Consider the following 20,118-nt stretch of genomic DNA (forward strand, 5'->3'; position numbering starts at 1 on the left):
AGGCTGCCCAGGGAGGTGGTGGAGTCCCCATCCCTGGAGGTGGTCATGGGACATGGTTTAATGGCCATGGTGGTGTTGGGTTGAAGGTTGGACCTGATGATCTTAGAGGTCTTTTCTGACTGAAACAATTCCATGACTCTGTGAATTCTCCCTGGAAATGTTTGTGTCAGGCTGTAGTGCTAAGGGCAGCCCAGTGTCTCAAATGAAAGAAGGACTATCAGGGTCTTTTGTTTAGACACCAAAAGAAAACACAAACTTTTTAGAGCCTGAAGAAGCATGGGGCCACTCTTTTGAGACCTTAGGCTGCAGTGGAAGCCCACAGGGCTGTGCTGCCCCTGGAACATCTCTGTCTTCATGGCATTTCTGCCACAGCTGAAGAACCCATTATCAGAAATCCCATGAGAACTACTGCTAAACAGACTTCCAACCTGACTGACAAGTCCCCTGGGCCGCAGGTAATGCCTAAATGATGCTTTGAACATATAAAATATTACAGAAATGCCACATGGTGTTAAGCTTTCAGTGATGACTCTGTGCTGGGGGATGGATCCCATTTCATTCAAGCCTCAGGTCCCTTTCCAGTGCTAGTAAACCCTGCTGAAGTTCTACCAGACAGCAGTCTGTGGGCCTGGTGAGAGCAAAAACTGGCTGCTCATCCTCCTGTGCTCCTCATGCCAGCTGGCTGTTGGGCACAAGCCCAGCTGAGGCTATTTAATCTGGTTCCACATCCCCTGGGAGCTCCCCAGTGGGAGCTGCTTTGTCAGGAGGGGGAGTTGAGGCAGGGTGAAAAGGAGCTGAGGAGAAGTGATGAGTTGAGAGAGGTTTGAAGCCTTTGATTGAGAGAAGAGGTTTTCTGTTTGGAGGGCAAGATGTGGTAGAACTTTTTTTGGAAGGAGTTCAGTGACTGGGGAAGGAAGGTTGGGGGTTATTTACCTGGGGAGCAAAGGCTGGCAAGAACTAACAGCATTCAGTTATTTGCATTTGAATGATGAGAAGCTGAGGAGGGATGGGGCTGACAGGCAGCTGTAAGCCTGTAACTGAGAAACTGTTTTTATCTTTGCTCATGAAATGCATTTTCCCCTTCTGTTCCTTAGTTGTTTGGTCCATGGGTAGACCTCTGGTCACCAACCATGGTCCAAGACAACCTTGATGTGTTGATGCTGTAGACTTTCCTCCAGGGACTGCCTTTCCCAAATACCAAGGTTCAGGAGAAGGGAGGCACATCTTGTGTCTGCTTGAGGTGCCTGATGAAGCTGGAAAGAAATGTGCTGTAGGGCAAGAGCAGTTTCTTTAGAATCAGTCAGGGTTGGAAGGGACCACAAGGATCAGCCAGTTCCAACCCCCCTGCCATGCCCAGGGACACCTCACACTACAGCAGGCTGCCCAGAGCCTCATCCAGCCTGGCTGCAAACACCTCCAGGGATGGGGCCTCAACCACCTCCCTGGACAACCCATTCCAGGCTCTCACCACCCTCATGGGGAAGAACTTCTTCCTCACATCCAGTCTGAATCTCCCCACTTCCAGCTTTATTCCATTCCCCCCAGTCCTGTCACTCCCTGATAGCCTAAAAAGTCCCTCCCCAGCTTTCTTGTAGCCCCCTTCAGATCCTGGAAGGCCACAAGAAGGTCACCTCGGAGCCTTCTCTTCTCCAGACTGAACAGCCCCAACTCTTTCAGTCCCTCCTCACAGGAGAGGTGCTCCAGCCCTCTGCTCATCCTCATGGCCCTTCTCTGGACACCTTCCAGCATGTCCAGATCCCTCTTGTAACAGAGGCTCCAGAACTGGATGCAGTACTCCAAGTGGGGTCTCAGCAGAGTGGAGTAGAGGGGGAGAATCCCCTCCCTTGCCCTGCTGGCCACACTTCTCCTGCTGCAGCCCAGGCTCTGCTTGGCTCTCTGGGCTGCAAGTGCATCTGATCCTCTGATGTGCCATGTTGGTTCCTCCTGCCTCGTGGCACCACAACTCGCCCGATTTCAGTCAAACCTTTCAGCAGAAGCAGGTGGGTGGATGTGTTTCAACATCACTGAAAGTTTCTCAATTACCTCTGCTGTAAGTGATGGAAGGTGTGCAGTGCAGCATCTCTCTCGTGGTCACAGCACTGTGGAGCTTCTCCTTTCCAGACAGCTGGGAAGGTGCTGAAGCCGTCTGGAGAGCTCGGAGCGTGGCGCTGTGCAAACCCGCACTTGAAAGCTGCTCCGGGGGAGGCTACCAAAGGCAGCTGCAGTGGGGACTTTGTTACTGAAAGGTTACTTATATAACTTTCTCCCTCCTTTGTGGGATGCCTCTAAACTTTTCTAAAGTAAATCACATCCTGGATGTCTTTCATGATGGCAGCAGGAGACAGGGCTGAGGAATGGTCGTCCTCCTGAACGCCTGGCAGTTGAGTCCAGCAGCTGCTTTGTGCTTTGTCAGAAAGGGAAGGTTTAATCTGCCACCAAAGTAGCCTTTCTCTCCTGCTGCTCTGATCTTTAGCTTGCATAAGCCACAGCCTGCTGTGCTGCTTTGGAATTTATTTAATAGCTCAGTTGTTTGGACATGATTAAAAATATGATGAATGGGACGAAGCAGTAATAAGATGAACAGCTCATAAAAGGGGTTTAGCCTAAAAATATCTGGTCCAGCTCAGCTGGTGGAGCAAAGGCTGTGGTGGTAGGCACTGAAAAGCCCACTGCAGGCATCTGACAAGCATTAGTGAGCTATTGCTGAGGATGAGGATTATGGGTTGCTTTCTCTAGTTTATCTTTTACCATGGGCCCTATTTCTTTCTGCTCAAGCATCGCTTTTACTTCCTAGAATTTCCCCTCTGAGAGCCTGATGCACAGCTCCAGAAGAAAAAAAAAATAGATATATAAAAAAAAAAAAGAGAGGTTTTACTCAGATGGAATTGCATGGCAAAGAGGTGCTGTGTAAATTCTGCTTTCCCCATTTGAAGGGGGTTGGACTTCCACGCTTTGCCCTGGCTGTTTGAAGGGTTCAAGAGCCTGAAGACTGTTTAGATGAAGATTTAGTGTTTTCTTAATAGAAAATGTTCAAGGCATAAAAGTGATAGTCACAGAAGCTGGGTATTAACCTGTCTGCCACAGAAGAGAGGAAGGGAACTGTCTGCAATAAACAGATTTTGTTCCCTCACCTTCCCTTCAGCAGCAGCTGCAGTAGGGAATGAAAGGCTGGGTGGGTGTCTTCTTCTCTTGCTCCCCCCCTAAAATTGAAGTAAGGTTTGCACCTTTGCCCCTAAAGGGAGCAGCTTTGTGTCACAGAATTAAAGAAGCAGGGGGAAAATGAAAGTGGATGGATTGGTTTTGAGCTGTTTCATGTTGCTGTTGGAATCACCTCCCAAGGGAAGCAGTGGAGTTCCCTGCACTGGGCAGTTTGAAGGCTCAGCTTGGCAGGGTGCTGGGACCAGCTCATTTCAACTCCATTATCAGCTGGAAAGGTTGGAGCAGGTGATCCTTGAGGTCCTTTCCAAGCTGGCATTCTGGGATGCTGTGATGATGAAAGCTCAGTGATTTGCACCCCTTTCCCTCCTTGTTGTTACTGGGTGACAGCAGCTGAACATGAGCCAGCAGTGTGCCCAGGTGGCCAAGAGAGCCAATGGCATCCTGGCCTGCATCAGGCATAGTGTGGCCAGCAGGGGCAGAGAGGTCATTGTACCCCTGTACACAGCACTGGTTAGGCCACACCTTGAGTACTGTGTCCAGTTCTGGGCCCCTCAGTTTAGGAAAGATGTTGAATTGCTGGAGCAGGTCCAGAGAAGGGCAACAAAACAAAGCTGGGAGGGGTCTGGAGCACAGCCCTGTGAGGAGTGGCTAAGGGAGCTGGGACTGTTTAGCCTGGAGAAGAGGAGGTTCAGGAGTTGACCTCATTGCTGTCTACAACTACCTGAAGGGAGGTTGTAGCCAGGAGGGGTTTGGTCTCTTCTCCCAGGCAAGCAGCAACAGAACAAGAGGACACAGTCTCAAGCTGTGCCAGGGGAGGTTTAGGTTGGATGTGAGGAAGAAATTCTTCACAGAAAGAGAGATTGGCCATTGGGATGTGCTGCCCAGGGGGGTGGTGGAGTCACTGTCCCTGGAAGTGCTTAAAATAAGCCTGGATGAGGCACTTGGTGCCATGGTTTGGTTGATCAGATGGTGTTGGCTGATAGGTTGGACTGGATGATCTGGAAGGTCTTTTCCAACCTGGTTGATTCTGTGATTCTCTGATTCTGTTATTTGTGTGTGGGAATGCAGAGTGGGATTTTTGCAGTTGATTTGTTGCACCTTTCAGTGTGGTCTTTCCCCACTGAGAGTTGTTTCATCAAAGCCAAACCACTCAGCTTTAGTATCAATGATGTGAAATTTAAGCAACACACAGGTTGGCCCAGGCAGGGGAAAAAGATCCAGGCCATTTCTGAGCTATCTTCTCTAGGTTCAGTCCCAAGCTCTGGGTGTCCTTCAAAGCAAATCCATTTCCTGTTTCCAGGGCTATGCCATAGATGCCCTTCTTGTAGCATGTAAATATGGATTTCTCAGTTGTGACATCTGTTTGCAGCAATTCCTGATGTATTTAGGATCTCCATGAAGGATCTGGACCACCTTCACTGTCCTTAGATGAACATTGCAGGACACCCCTGATCTATTTAAGGTCTCCATGAAGGATCTGGACCACCTTCACTGCTCTTAGATGAACATTGCAGGACACTCCTGATATGTTTAAGGTCTCCTTGAAGGATCTGGACCACCTTCACTGTTCTTAGATGAACATTGCAGGACACTCCTGATCTATTTAAGGTCTCCATGAAGGATCTGGACCACCTTCACTGTTCTTAGATGAACATTGCAGGACACTCCTGATATGTTTAAGGTCTCCTTGAAGGATCTGGACCACCTTCACTGTTCTTAGATGAACATTGCAGGACACCCCTGATCTATTTAAGGTCTCCATGAAGGATCTGGACCACCTTCACTGCTCTTAGATGAACATTGCAGGACACCCCTGATCTATTTAAGGTCTTCACCTTCACTGTTCTTAGATGAACATTGCAAGACACTCCTGACCTTTGAGTAAAGCTTTGCAGTATATTGTCTGAGGAGAGCAGAGTGAACAAAGTGAATGTTTTCCCTTTAGCTTATAGAAGGCCAGGAACATGCTAGGAGACCTCCCCAAGTTTCCCTGCATCCCCTATCTCGTTTTCTTCACCTAGAAGCTGGATTTTTTATCTGGGGGAACTGGAGCTGCATTCTCATGCTAATCATTGCAGTCAGAGCCATCAGATTGTTTTCCTCTCCGGCTGCAGAAGTGCTAAGTGGGGGGCTGGACGTTTCTCCTCCCCTCTCCGTTGTGTGTGTCAGTGCAAAGGTCTCCTCGGCGAGCGCTGGTAATGAGAAGTGGCAGGCAGGCTGCAAGTGTCCCTGCAGGGGCTGGCTCAGCAGTGGCCTGGCATAAAGTGCAGCTCAGCCATGACTTGTCTAAAGCCTGCTTCAAATGACACCCACGTCCATCAAGCCACATGCCCAGGAGTGACAGCCAAGCCACCTTCCAGCTCCCATCCAAGGTGCTGACTTCCAGGGACCGGCCCCTGTGCCACTCAAGGAAAAGCTCCCTGAGGAATGCAGCCTGTGGCTATTTGCTTAACCTGCTTCAGGTCCGTGTCTGCCTGCTGGGGCTCCTGTGATGAGCTGCTGGAGCTGTTCTCCTCTTCACAGCCATCACAAAAGGTTGCAGGAGGGTTCTGCTGCAGGCTGTCCCCTGCAAAGCAGGAGTGGTGGCCATCCTGAGTCTGGGTCTGCTGTGCTTTGCTTTGGATCTCCAAAGTCTCCAAGGACTGTAGGTTCTGCAGGGTGTCTGGGAAGCCTTTTAGCAAGCTCTGCTTCCCTCCTGCTGAAGGACATTCTCTTGACATCCCCTCTGAAGTTACAGTTTTTGGCTATTGCTTTTCCTTAAGCTAATCTTCCAGGCATTTCCTCTTCCACCTTCCCTGCCTGCCTTAACCTTAGCTTGCAGAAATGTCTTCTTAATGCCCATTAAATAGGTTGGGAGGGAGGAAAGAAAAGATAGGGCAGGGCTGAGCATGCAGATCTACAGCATCTACCTTTGAGCTGGGATGTAAAATCAGAGCACAAGGTCCTTGCAAGCAGAGGATGCTCTTGCTTCTGAAAGCATCCAGGCACTGGGGAGCTCCCAGGTGGGGCTAAGGACTTGTTCTCTGAGAGGAGCACTTGTTCTTACCTAGCTTGCAAAATTCTGCTTGTGGCAAATTCTGCAAGATAGGCACCTGTGACTTCAGGAAACAGGACTGAGCCCTAGGCAGGGTTTTATGACATAATTAGATCGCTTTAGTTTTGTTTCCACTGAAGAAGATAAAATTACTGTCAAGATATTTTTTTGGGGATGGGTTATGACCACAGATTAATAATGAATCTGTAGTGCCAGAAGCAGAAGGTTGTAGTGAGGTGGGGGTTGGACTCTTCTTTCTAGTAATCAGGTGACAGAATGAGAGGAAATTGCCTGAAACAGTGCCAGGGAAAGGTGAGGTTGGATATTCAGAATAATTTCTTTGTTGCAAGAGTGGTCAGGGATTGGAACAGGCTGCCCGGGGAGTTGGTCTGGAGAAGAGGAGGCTGAGGGGAGACCTCATTGCTCTCTGCAGCTCCCTGCAAGGAGGTCAGAGTGAGGTGGGGGTTGGTCTCTTCTCCCTAGTAGCAGGTGGTAGAACAAGAGGGGAAATGACCTGAAATTGTGTCAAGAGAGATTTAGGTTGGAGATGAGGAGAAATTTCTTTCCTTGGAAGAGTGGTCAGGGATTGGAACAGGCTGCCCAGGGAGGTGGTGGAGTCACCAGTCCTGGAGCTATTTAAAAGACACAGAGCTGTGGTGCTGAAGGACATGGCTGAGCAGCAGGCTTGGTAGAGTTAGAGAATGGTTGAGACTTGATGACCTTAAAGGTCTTCTGCAAGCCAAACAATTTCCTGTTTCCCTAAGCTGCTGCTGACACTGGTGTGAGGATTCTGCACAACTGTGCCTGGGCAGAGGGATCACAGTGCTGTAGGTGAGACCTGAGGAGCACCAACAGTGCTGGCTCCTCATTCCCAGGCAGGAGCTGCTCCTGCCCTTGGCTGTGCTACCTGCTGCATCCAGACAAACAGCTGGAAAAAAAAAACCCTCTGGAGTGCTCTGTGGTGCTGCCTGCCCTCCCTCTGCCGTGAAATATTTATTCAAACAGATGTAGTTGGCTACAATTTCTGTTTCTGGGTAATCAGCCAATAGCTCAAGCAGATCAATAAGGAGATAAACAATGTGGTCTCTAAAGTTGGAAGTGGCTTTTTGTAACAGAACAAAGAGCAGTCCCTGTCCAGGGACAGTCTCCAGCAAGATGCAGAGCGGATCAACACTGGCACCCAGTGTCTAGATAGAATCAGTTCAAATCTGGGCTTCCCAAGCTTGAGACCCTTTCTCCAGGCTGATGCTTTGGCTTCTGCTCTTGGTGTGCACAACAGAGTGAGGTGTTTAATCTGATGTGGCAGCTGAACTCTCTGGGGCTGCAGTTTTAATTCTGCTTTCATTTTGGTTCCTGCAGTTGTTTTCTGGTGCTGCTAAGTGCTGCAGGATTGCTTTTCTTGCCTTGTCATTTGTGTTACCAAAGAGATGCAGGCCTTTTGTTTCCCCTGGAATGGTTAACCTTCCTCCAGGGAGGAGGAGAGGGAAAAAAAAACCCAAAAGCTCAACCAAATGTAAACCCTCTTCCCTAGGGAAAGATATTTTCAAGTTATTGTGCAGCTGTTAAATGCCAGTTCAATGAAGCCTTTAAACATACACTTAAAACCATGCCTGTTAAGCTAAACACTGAACCACACACTTTAAATTAAGCTCATGTTCAAGTGTTGTTGCCCTGCAAAAGCAGCAGGACCAGAGCATGTTCACAGGGATGAGCACATGCTCAAGTGCTCTGCTGCTGAAGCTGCCCTGATGCAGGAGGGCATCCCAGGTTGGGACAGGGAGTGAGGAGCACTGGGGGTAGGAAACAGGGTCTGCTGATGTCTAAGCATCTGCCAACATGATGTTGTTCTTCAGGGCCCAGCAAAAAGGTTTCTGCAGCCAGGTTCTTTGTTCCAGGAAGGCTTCCTCTGCTGTGTCAGCAGGAGATGGTGTTCATCTCACATTGGCAATGATGGGTGGCATGAAGTCACAAATCATAGAATCATGGAATGGTTTGGGTTGGAAGGGACCTTGAAGATCATCCAGTTCCAACTCCCCTGCAGGGACACCTCCCACCAGCCCAGCTTGCTCAAGGCCTCATCCTGCCTTGCCTTGAACACCTCCAGGGAGGAAGCATCCACAACCCCCTTGGGCAACCTGTGCCAGTGTCTCCCCACCCTCACTGTCAAGAATTTCTTCCTGATCTCCAGACTCAATCTCCCCTCTTCCAGCTCTAAGCCACTGTCCCTCATCCTTTTACTCTAAGCACTTGTAAGAAGCTCCTCCTCAGCTTCCTTGAAGCCCATTCAGGTCCTGAAATGCTGAGGATCCCTGCTCACTGCATTGGAAGTTGTGTGGATTGCTTGTTGCCATCTCTCCCACGACCTTCCTGCTTTCATGCTTTGAATGTTTTGCTGTTTCTGTAGTGGGATGACTAACTGAAACCTACAGCCCCCCTCTCTTAGCTTGCCTGGTGCTCTTGGAAGTTATTTTGAAGTTGCTGTAGCACATTCCAGGAAGGTAAACTGCAAGATGAAAATGAATTTCCCAAACAGCCTTAGAACTTCTCCAGAAAGAAGATGGATGTTGAACCATTCTGGTCTGTTATTATCCAAAAGTAACTATCTGGCTGGGTTTTAGTGAACAAAGAAATATTAGGAGGACAAAATACTTTCCATTTAGCTTTATCTCTGTTGACTGTAGTGGAAATGAATCATGACATAAAAGGATAAAATGAAATGAAAAAGATCCCCTTTATTTCCTTGCTGTGGCACACACTGGGCACTTAATCTGAAAAAGAGATTGCACTAAAAGACTGGTGAAAGGTATCAGCCAGCCTTGGAAATATCCCTCTGGTACTTGGGGCCAAAAGTGATGCACATAGAGGGAGAAGAAAATTGGGGTGTGTGTCCCCTCATTGGTGTCCACATGTGTGCAGCCAAAGGCAAACTGTGCCTCTCATCCATAGGTCTTGCAGTTTATTTTGGAAGAAGCTGTGATGGAAATCTTCTTCAATAATCTCTTCTGTCTCCTGGGAATTTTTAGGAAGGTAGCAAATGCAGTTCAGATGGGCTCCTGAGGGAAATCAGAGGAATCAGTGGAGCATCTCCCTTGGGAGGACAGGTTGAGGGAGCTGGGGGCTCTTGAGCTTGGAGCAGAGGAGCCTGAGGGGTGCCCTCAGTCGTGGGGATAAAGATGTGCAGGGCAGTGTGGGAAGGATGGAGCCAGGCTCTGCTCAGGGATGTCCAATGACAGCACAAGGGGCAAGCTGGAGCAGAGGAGATTCTGTGGGAACAGAAAGAACTTTTTCACACTGAGGGTGTTGGAGCCCTGGAGCAGGCTGCCCAGAGAGGTTGTGGAGTCTCCTTGGCTGGAGACTTTCAAAACCCAGCTGGATTTGTTCCTGCCCTGGGTGATTCTGCTCTGGCAGGTGGTTGGATGGGATGATCTTTTGAGGTCCCTTCCAACTCCTAACATCCTGTGATATGCCCAGGTCAGCCTGCATCTCTAGCTGAAGGCATTTTTCTGTTGATTCCTTTGCATGTCTTGACTTCTTTGGTCAAACATTTGAACAGGGAGGTGGTGGAGTCCCCATCCCTGGAGGCACTGAAGAAACATGTGGCCATGGCACTTGGAGACATGGTTTAATGGCCATGGTGGTGTTAGGTCAATGGTTGGACTCAGTGATCTTGGAAGTCTCCTCTCACCAAAACAATTCTGTGCTTCTATGATTCTTCCAGCCCCTGCTAGTTTCAGAAAGCAGAGAATCATAGAAAGATGGGGCTGGAAGGCAGGTGTAAGCCTGTGACTGAGAAACTGCTTTTATCTTTGCTCATGACATGCATTTTCTCCTTCTATTCCTTAGTTGTTTGGTCCATGGGTAGACCTCTGGTCACCAACCATGGTCCAAGATATCCTCTGATGCATTGGTGCTGTAGACTTTCCTCCAGGGACTGCCTTTCCCAAATACCAAGGTTCAGGAGAAGGGAGGCACATCTTGTGTCTGCTTGAGGTGCCTGATGAAGCTGGAAAGAAATGTGCTGTAGGGCAAGAGCAGTTTCTTTAGAATCAGGGAATCAGTCAGGGTTGGAAGGGACCACAGGGATCAGCCAGTTCCAACCCCCCTGCCATGCCCAGGGACACCTCACACTACAGCAGGCTGGCCAGAGCCTCATCCAGCCTGGCTGCAAACACCTCCAGGGATGGAGCCTCAACCACCTCCCTGGACAACCCATTCCAGGCTCTCACCACTCTCATGGGGAAGAACTTCTTCCCTACATCCAGCCTGAATCTCCCCACTTCCAGCTTTGTTCCATTCCCCCCAGTCCAGTCACTCCCTGATAGCCTAAAAAGTCCCTCCCCAGCTTTCTTGTAGCCCCCTTCAGATACTGGAAGGCCACAAGAAGGTCACCTTGGAGCCTTCTCTTCTCCAGAGGGAAATGGAAAGAAGGGTTAAGAAAACAAGAGTGGAGCTGTGATCTGGAACTGAGTGTGCAGTGCTGAGGGAGCCAAGTAGTTTAGGTCAATGAGTTTGTTATTTTGCTGGGTCTGTGCAGCATCCTTTCAGTGGGATTTATAAATTATTCCTGCTGTAAGAACTGTACTCAGGAGCTCTAAGTGCCTGCTCTGACATGGCTTGCTTCCTTTCTCTCCTGTTTTTTTATTAGGAATGAGAATGAGTTGGGAATGAGGAGATAATATACAGCCTCACATCATAAAAAAAAAAAAAAAACCTGCACTCCTTGATAAGATTTCAAGGTTAGAGCAGTGATAGCCTTGAAATATCTGCTGTAAAGCACCACAGATAATTCAAGCAATAAAAATGCTTCTTTTAGCTATGTAAATAGGGTAATAGACTGGAAGGCAGTAGCTGGATGGATTGAATGGGGAGGTTATTTTATATTCCAACAATATAAACAGAGAAAATGGAGCTGAGGATTAATTTGAATAGGAAGCAGGGAATGGTGAGCAGGCTGGAGATGGAGTTGGGTTTGGTTTGTTCTTGAAGCACCTGGGTTTGGTCAAGTACCTCGGAGGTATCGATGTGAGGAGCAAGAAGAGAAGCAGCTCTCTGCTTTGTGGTTTGGTTTGGTTTGGTTTTGTTTTGTTTTGTTTTTTTTTCCCCTCTCTCTTGACAAAGAGAGCTCTGGGGGTTTAGGAGAGGCTGATGTAATTAGGCTGAATGCATTCTGATGGCAGGATGCTGTCCAAGGATGCGTTGAGTCACATCTAATGACTTAAAAACTGCTAATTAATTTCGAATGAACTGGAACAAGGAGACGTGGCTTGACAACTACCAGCTTTGGAAAGCTGCTGATTCTTGAGGACTTGTAGCCTAGTGATCCTGGGCTAAAGGGGATGAGAGAAGGTGGGAATTAGCAGAATGAAATGAGGGTAAAAATTCCAGTTAGTGAATGGTCTGAAGCTTCTGCTGCAGGTCAGCACTTTTGGTAGCTCTGTAGCTACTCTTCAGCAGCTCGCAGGGAACTTCTCAAAGCTGTGATTTCCATTTCCAGTTTGTTCAGTTCATTTTCAAGCAGCACACAATGGAATCTGTGAGGCACCTCTGGTCTTGTACCAGCAAGGGAAATGCATCTTCATTGCTCCATCAAAGCTATGCAGTGTGTGAGGTCTTGGATGATGCTCCCAGGGTGAGAGAGAAATCGGTGGAGCATGTGTGAGCTCCAAAGGATGGGACAAAAGGGTCTCAAACTGAGAGGCAAAAAAGAACAGAAAAAGCAGAGATAGCTTGGAGCAGAAGGGAGTTACGTTGGGCAGATGTTGGTCTTATGCCCTACAGATTTCTTTTTTGATGAGTAAGTGGATTTGAAGGACAGAGTGAATGCAGCAGCAAGTGGGTGAGCTCTAGGTGCTGGTGGGTTTATTCCTGACTGATGCTTTCCATGTCTTGACACTTTATAGTTTCTTGCTGAAACATCCCTTTCCTGCCCTGATTTCACACCATCCCATCTTGTTTTACCTCTAAAGACAGTTGTAGTTCTCTCTTCATCTCTTCTCCAGAGGTCCTGGTCTGGTTCTGGTTGTGCCTGTGCTGACTGAGAAACGTGGCTGTGGTGTACATTAGGATGAGAGGAAATGATCTTAAGTTGCACCAGGGAGGGCTTAGGTTGGATCTGAGAAGAAACTTCTTCACTGAAAGGGTTCTCAAAGACTGGAACAGGCTGCCCAGGGAGGTGGTGGGATCCTAATCCCTGGAGATGTTTAAAAGATACAGGGATGTGGTGCTGAGGGCCATGGTTTAGCACCAGCTTTGGTAGAGTTAGAGAAGGGTTTGGCTGAGTGATCTCAAAGGGCTTTGCCAACCAGAATGATTCTATGATTCTGGTTCCTTTCCTGTCTCATCCTGGGGAGTTGAGGTCTCCAGGGTGATATACTGAATGGCACTTGGGACAGTGATGGTTGGGGTATGATGAGGAGCTCTCCAGGTGCACCTGCAAGAGAGTCATCCTATTTCCTCTCATCATAAAATAAGATAATGGTTTGGCAGCTGTTCAAGCCAAGACAAATAAGATAAACTGCTCTTAATTCATCGTGGAAAGAAACAGACTTAGCTCCAAGAATGACTAACAGGACCTTCTATTCATCTGTACAAATCTGGTCCGTGGCTGCATTCATTTCCATACAATCACTGGAAAATATTGTGTTGATTGCTGGGAACAAAGCTTTTATGGGGAAGAAAAAAAACAAAAAAACAAAACACAAAAAAAAAAACAAACCAAACCCAAAAAGCAAACCCTCCACACTCCTAATCTACAGTGGAATTGGTAAATGGGTAAGACAAAGGTTTAATAACATTATTCTGTGTGACATCTGATGTAAATAATACAGTTCTATTAATCTCTCAAGCAATCAGAGAGTCTGGCTGTTAGAGGCAGCCAAGTATGAGCAATAATATTATCTCCTCTCAGGAATGCTGGAGTGGAATCACAAATCTGTGGCTGTGGGAGCTGCAGCAGCTCTCAGGGAGTCAAACAGAGAGTAACCAGGCAGGGGTTATAAGGATACAGAATCACAGAATTGTCAGGGTTGGAAGGGACCTCAAGGAGCATCCAGTTCCAGCCCCCCTGCCACAGGCAGGGACACCTCACACTACAGCAGGTTGCTCAGAGCCACATCCAGCCTGGCTGCAAAAACCTCCAGGGATGAGGCTTCCACCACCTCCCTGGGCAACCTGTGCCAGTCTCTCACCACCCTCATGGGGAAGAATTTCTTCCTCACATCCAGCCTGAATCTCCCCACTTCTAGTTTTGCTCCATCCCCCCCAGTCCTATCACTCCCTATAAAGTCCCTCCCCAGCTTTCTTTCAGCCCCCTTCAGATACTGGAAGGCCACACTCATGTCTCCTCAGAGCCTTCTCTTCTCCAGACTGAACAGCCCCAACTCTCTCAGTCTGTCCTCATAGCAGAGTTGCTCCAGCCCTCTGCTCATCCTTGTAGCCCTTCTCTGGACACTCTCCAACACATCCAGATCCTTGCTGTTAATAGGGGCTCCAGAACTGGCTTGGGCTTCCACCTGGCAGTCTGCTGCAGGGGGTTGGTGAAGCTCTGCTTGCTCAGGGAGCACAGATGTTGTGTCCTTTCCCTCTGAACTTCATCAGCTCACACTCAGGGGCTGACCAGATTCATTCACCTTTCCTTACACCAGGTGTTTAAGGAAAGTTTGGATGTGGCACTTCACAGAATCAACCAAGTTGGAAAAGACCTTAGAGATCATCAAGTCCAACCTATTACCTAACCCCTAACCCTTCCTGACAACTAACCCATGGCTCCAAGTGCCACATCCAAGCTTTTTTTGAACACTTCCAGGACAGTCACTCCACCACCTCCCTGGGCAGCACATCCCAATGGCCAATTACTCTCTCTGTGAAGAACTTTCTCCTCACCTCCAGCCTAAACTTCCCCTGGTGCAGCTTGAGACTGTGTCCTCTTGTTCTGGTTGCCTGGGAGAAGAGACCAACCCTCACCTGGCTACAACCTGCTTTCAGGTAGTTGTAGGGAGCAATAAGGTCTCCCCTGAGCCTCCTCTGGGAGGGTCTAGGTGATGTGGTGGTGTTAAGCCATAGGCTGGACTGGATGTTCTCAGAGGTCTACTCCAGCCTCAATCATTCTGTGATCTTCTGCACCAATGCCTCAAGAGCAGGACTGACAGTGGATCCTCAGCTCTGGCTGCTTCTGCCCAACCTAGCACCAGCCTCTTTTTGGAAGCAGCTCTTTGAGTCCATGAGGCAGCAGTTTGAAGGTTTGTTTTCTCTCCTACACGTTGGAGTGGGGTTTTGGTTTGTTGTTTTTATTTTTTCTTCCCTGAGAAACATTACAAATAAATAAACCAAGGCTCATCAGCTCCTGCAGCAACCCCACTCGAATCCAAAGCAATCAAGGAGTTAATGTTGCCTCCCCCCCAAAAAAAAAAATCTGTGTGTCCCCTGTTACAAGATATTAGTTAAAGCAGCCAAATGAAGCAGAATTTTTAAATGAGATCCTGGTTTTTTGGTTCTCCCCCCCCACCCCCACGTATGATTTTTCAGATAGGATGCAGGTCAGGGTTGTCTGATTCTCCACAGTTCATTAAGTAGAGAGCAGTTAGTGTGAGAGACTGACTTTTAAAAATGATAGATTTTTATTTATAGCAAAGGTTCTAGTCATTAATTTTAAAGGGTGGAAGCATAAAACCCAGGAATGGATTCATTTGGGGAGAAAAAAAAAAAGAATAAAAAAAAAAAACACCCAGAAAAGTGACATTGGTAATTTAATTAAATTGGGGTTTTGAGTATCATTACAGAAAATGAAACATTAAGTTCTGCACTGCTTTGCAACTCCTGGTTGATAGCATCTCCCTGCTTACAAAACCTGCCTGCTCCTTAATATTTCTCTCCCAAAGTGTTGCTGCTCAACTTCCCAGCTCCAGGCATTTTGGGGAGGGTTGTAAATAGTATTGAAGGGGAGGGAGCAAAGAGAAGAAATCTGCTGTCAGGTCTTGTCCCTGTCCCTCTGTTGCTGCACAGTGAGATCATAGAATCATGGAGTGGTTTGGGTTGGGCTGGAAGGGACCTCAAAGCTCATCCAGTTCCAACCCCTGCCATGGGCAGGGACACCTCTCACCAGCACAGGTTGCTGAAGGCTTCTTCCAGCCTGGCCTTGAGCACCTCCAGGGAGAGGACATCCACAACCTCCCTGGGCAACCTGTTCCAGTGTCTCCCCACCCTCACTGCCAAGAATTTCTTCCTCATCTCCAGTCTCAATCTCCCCTCTCCCAGCTCAAAGCCATTGTCTCTCATCCTGTCACTCCCAGCCCTTGTCAAAAGTCCCTCCCCAGCTCTCCTGGAGCCCCCTTCAGCTACTGGAAGGCTGCTCTAAGGTCTCCCTGGAGCTTTCTCTTCTCCAGGCTGAACAGTCCCAACTCTGTGGATGCTGGGCTGTGTCCTGGGGTGCCAGTTGGGCTCATCTGGGGCTCTGGGAATGGCAGCTCCTCTGCAGGCAGGTGTGTGGTGAAAGCTTCCAGTCCCAGCAGGAAAGAAGAAACTGAAGAATGCAGGAGGTGAGGTGGCTGTGCCGTAACAATTAATTGAGCTGGAGATGGGGAGGTTGCATTTAATCTGTGAGTGAGTTGAGAACAAGGTGGTCTGGCTGGCTGCAGGGAGCCTAATCCTATATTCATTACAGCTTAGGCTTTGCTTCCCCTGGCTGGGAGGATGCTGTTAGTGTGCCACCCAAGGGGACCTGTGCTCTGCTCTGAGGAGACAGCCAGGGCTGATCCTGGGGGAATCCCTGTGCTGGAGGCAGAGCAGGGACACTCCAAACCCCAGTCCTGAGGCACTACTGTCTCATGGCAGGCCAGAGAGGTCCTTTGCAGTGGCTAGCAGTAAGGATTTCTGTTTCCTTTCACGTGCTTACAGCCCAGTTTGGGTTGTATTTTATTCCTCTGCACCCTGGCATATCATTTTCCTTTTAATCTTCCCCTTCTCCTTGGCAGAGCTGCAGACTCCAACCTCCCTCTGCTCGTAGAAATTCATCTGGTTTTGTTCATGGCCCTGACAAAATTGTTTCTGACTCTCGGGCATCGCTCAGCTTTCCATGGCCATGTTTTCCTTCCTCTGATGTTTCAGCCTTAATGAAAAAGAACTACAATACAAGATGCTGCACAAAGGCCTGATTCAAATTTGATGAAGTCATTCTCAGGCTGGGTTGCCTTTGCTGGGGTTTATATCTGGCTCTAAAACTAAGATCTCAGTGAATCTTTTTTTTTTTTTTTTTTTTTTTTTTTTTGAGTGGCTTCTGGGAACCCACAGAGTTTTGTTTAAACTGCTGCAGAGTGGCTTTGGTTAAGGGTTTCCTGGTATTTTAGCTGCAGCTTCTCCAGCTTCCATTCAGGAATTTCACCTTCTTCCTGATGCAGACTTTCCTTGGATTCTATTTGGACTTCAGTGAAGCTGGGTTCAGCTGCATGGTTCAGAGCCTGGTTTGATGCATGTGTGTGAAATCTGGATTCAGCACAGGGTGGTGAAGGATGAACAGCCTCAAGTTGTGCCAGGGGAGGTTCAGGGTGGATATTAGGAAAAATGTCCTCACAGAAAGGGTTCTCAGGCACTGGAACAGGCTGCCCAGGGAGGTGGTGGAGTCACCATCCCTGGAGGTGGTGGAGTCACCATCCCTGGAGGTGTTGAAGAAACCTGTGGCCATGGTACTTTGGGAGAAACAGGAAAAATGTCTTCATAGAAAGGGTTCTCAGGCACTGGAATGGACTTCCCAGAGAGGTGGTGGAGTCACCATCCCTGGAGGTCTTTAAGAAAAGATTGGATGTGGCACTTGGTGGCATGGTTTAGCTGATGTGGTGGTGTTAGGTCACAGGCTGGACTGGATGATCTCAGAGGTCTTTTCCAGCCTCAATAATTCTGTGATGTATAATGGCCATGGTGGTGTTGGGTTGGTGTTTGGACTGGATGTTGTTAGGGGGGCTTTGCCAACCCAAACAATTCTGTGATTCCATGAAAGCTGGTCAGGAAGGAGTGGGTCTTGTTGCTCACTCAGTAGCCTGGGGAGTGATTTTTTTTTTCTTTTTTTTTCCCTGCTTTATCTACTTGGTAGAAATGGTGCTGAAAAGTTACCAGGACCTGGCCTTAATGAGCTGTGGTGGGATCCAGCAGGGCACATCCTATGGCTTCCTGCCCTCGCTTTTGAGCCCTCCCTCTGGGTGCTTCGCTTGCCAGCTCTGTTCCAAGGCACTCTCCCTAACCAATCCCAATTTTCTTTGGCAGTTCTGCCCAGCCACACGTGTGGAAATCCAGGAAGGCTGCAGAATGGGATTCAGCAGGGGACAACCTTCAGCATCGGGGGCAAGGTGCGGTACAGCTGCAACCCAGGCTTCTTCCTGGAGGGCCATGCTCTGCTCACCTGCCGTGCCAGCTCGGAGAACACTGCCTCCTGGGATTTCCCTCTCCCCTTCTGCAGAGGTAAAGTGCCTTCCCTTTCTTCCTCTGGAGCAGGCCACAATGAAATGGGGTTTCAGGAGCTTCCCTGGAGGTGTTCAGGGAGCCTGGAGGTGTGGTGCGGTTGTTAGGTTATGGTTGGACTCACAGGTCACAGATCACAGGGTGCTAGGGGTGGGAAGGGACCTCTGAAGATCATGGAGTCCAACCCCCTGCTAGAGCAGGAGCATAGAATCCAGCACAGGTCACACAGCAACACACCACAGGATGTCAGGGGTGGGAAGGGACCTCTGAAGATTATTGAGTCCAAGCCCCTCTTCCAGAGCAGGACCATAGAATCCAGCACAGGTCACACAGCAACACTTCACAGGATGTCAGGGGTTGGAAGGGACCCAAAGAGATCATCAAGTCCAACCCCCCTGCCAGAGCAGGACCATCCAATTGAGCTCAGGTCACAGAGGAACACATCCAGATGGGCCTTGAAAGCCTCCAGACAAGGAGACTCCACAACCTCTCTGGGCAGCCTGTTCCAGTGCTCTGTGAGCCTCACAGTGAAGAAGTTCCTCCTCATGTTGAGGTGGAACCTCCTGTGCTGGAGTTTCTATCCATTGCCCCTTGTCCTATCCCAGGGTGCAACTGAGCAGAGCCTGTCCCCTGCCTCTTGTCCCCCACTCTTGACTCAGTCTTAAAGGTCTTTTCCAACTTTAATGGTTCTATGATTTGGGGCTGGGAAAAACTCCATGGAACATGAGTTTGATTTGCAAGATTCGAGAAGTGAATATGATGTAGTTAATGTTGAGATTCCTCTTTACTGGATTCCTTCAAGCTGCCAGGGTTTGGGTGGACAGTGAGAAGGTTGCAATGTGCTCAAAGTACTCAAAAATCTGCACAGCTGCTTCAGATTCAATTTGAAGAGGAGACCTCATTCTCTACAACTCCCTGAAAGGAGGATGGAGCAGTGGGAGTTGGTAATTTTTCCCACTAGGGAAAAGTGCTCCAACTGCTCCAACCCCCACTGCTCCAACCTCCTTTCAGGGAGTTGTAGAGAGTGAGGTCTCCTCTTTCCCTCGTGGGAAAAGTGATGGGAAGTGAGAAAATGGCCTCAAGTTGCACCAGGAGAGGTTTAGGTTGGATACCAGAAGAAACTTCTTTACAGTTCTCAAACAGGCTGCCCAGGGAGGTGGTGGAATCCCCATCCCTGGAGGTGTTTCAAAGAGACAGAGATGTGGTGCTGAGGGACAGGGTTTAACCCCAGCCTTGGGAGAGTTAGAGAATGCTTGGACTTGATCCTAAAGGTCTTTCCCAACCAAAATGATCTGATGGATGTTTGTCTGAAGATGTGGGGAAGGAGGATACCATGGGCACCAAGACCATGCAGGTTTTCTAGCTCAGAACGAGACAGGACTTTGTGCTTCCTGCAGTGTCCAACTGGTTTCCCTCCTGGCACCTTCCACAGTGATGCTTTGCCTGCAGGAAACTTGAGAGTCTCTGCTGCTGTGCTGGGGAGTGCTGGTTAAGTGGGGCCAGCACCCCTCAGATGGGGGTTGCTTAGTGGGAGGTAAAACCTGTCTGAAACAAACTGAGAGCTTCCCTGGACAGCCTTTTGGGGCAGGGAAACTTGATGAGGTTAGAGGGCTGCTTGCTAATTCTCTGGAGCCAGGAGGGAGTGGAGAATCTGTAAACATGGGAGTGTCTGTGGTGTTACACCAAAACAGTTGCTGCTGCTTTTGAAGCCTTTTCCAGCCTCAATTCCTTGTGTACTTCAGCTGAGCATCTCCTATTGATTCTTTTTATTGACTCTGCTTGTGCAATCAATCAGCAGTTCTGAGCTGCAGCATAAATTTGGAATTCAAAGTGAGCAAATATTGTTTGCTCAGTATGTTTTTACTGCTTGCTTGAAGGAGCCACACAGCAGTCAGATGTGCTGCTGGCTGGAGCTCTTGGACATTTCCCTGCTGTGTGGGGGGCAAGGGCATTTTACCCTTCAAATGGTATCATCTGGGCTGCATCAAGAAGACTGTGGCCAGCAGATCCAGGCAGGTTCTCCTCCCCCTCTACTCTGTCCTGGGGAGGCCACATCTGGAGTTCTGGGTCCAGTTCTGGGCTCCCCAGATCAAGGACAGGGAGTTGGTGGAGAGGGTTTGGATAAAATGATTTTCAAGGGTCTCTTGCAACCTCATGCCTTGTGTGATTCTGTGAGAGGGTACAGCAAAGGGCTACGAAGGTGAGGAGGGGACTGGAACATCTCTCTGAGGAAAGGCTGAGAGGATGGGGTCTGAGCAGCCTGAGGGGGGATCTCATCAATGCTGATCAAGGGGAGGTGTCAGGAGGATGGGACCAGGCTTTGTTCAGTGGTGCTCGGTGACAGAAGGAGGGGTAAAGGGCAGAAATTTGACCATGAGAAGTTTCATCTAAATCTGAGGAGGAAATTCTTTACTGTAAGGGTGACAGAGCCCTGGAACAGGCTGCCCATGGAGGTGGTGGAGTCTCCATCTCTGGAGACA

General features: G+C 48.8%; 1 protein-coding gene across 1 annotated transcript in view; it reads left to right on the forward strand.

Annotated features, from left to right (window-relative positions):
* The window catches only part of CSMD2 (CUB and Sushi multiple domains 2), a 352,515-nt gene that overhangs the window by 85,794 nt on the left and 246,603 nt on the right, over positions 1-20,118 (forward strand). Inside the window, exon 4 of the mRNA XM_054395468.1 lies at positions 17,444-17,638. Coding sequence (XP_054251443.1) covers positions 17,444-17,638 — 195 coding nt within the window. The remainder of the gene's footprint in view (positions 1-17,443; positions 17,639-20,118) is intronic.

The sequence above is a fragment of the Indicator indicator genome, chromosome 33, assembly GCF_027791375.1.
Source record: "Indicator indicator isolate 239-I01 chromosome 33, UM_Iind_1.1, whole genome shotgun sequence".
Taxonomy (NCBI): domain Eukaryota; kingdom Metazoa; phylum Chordata; class Aves; order Piciformes; family Indicatoridae; genus Indicator; species Indicator indicator.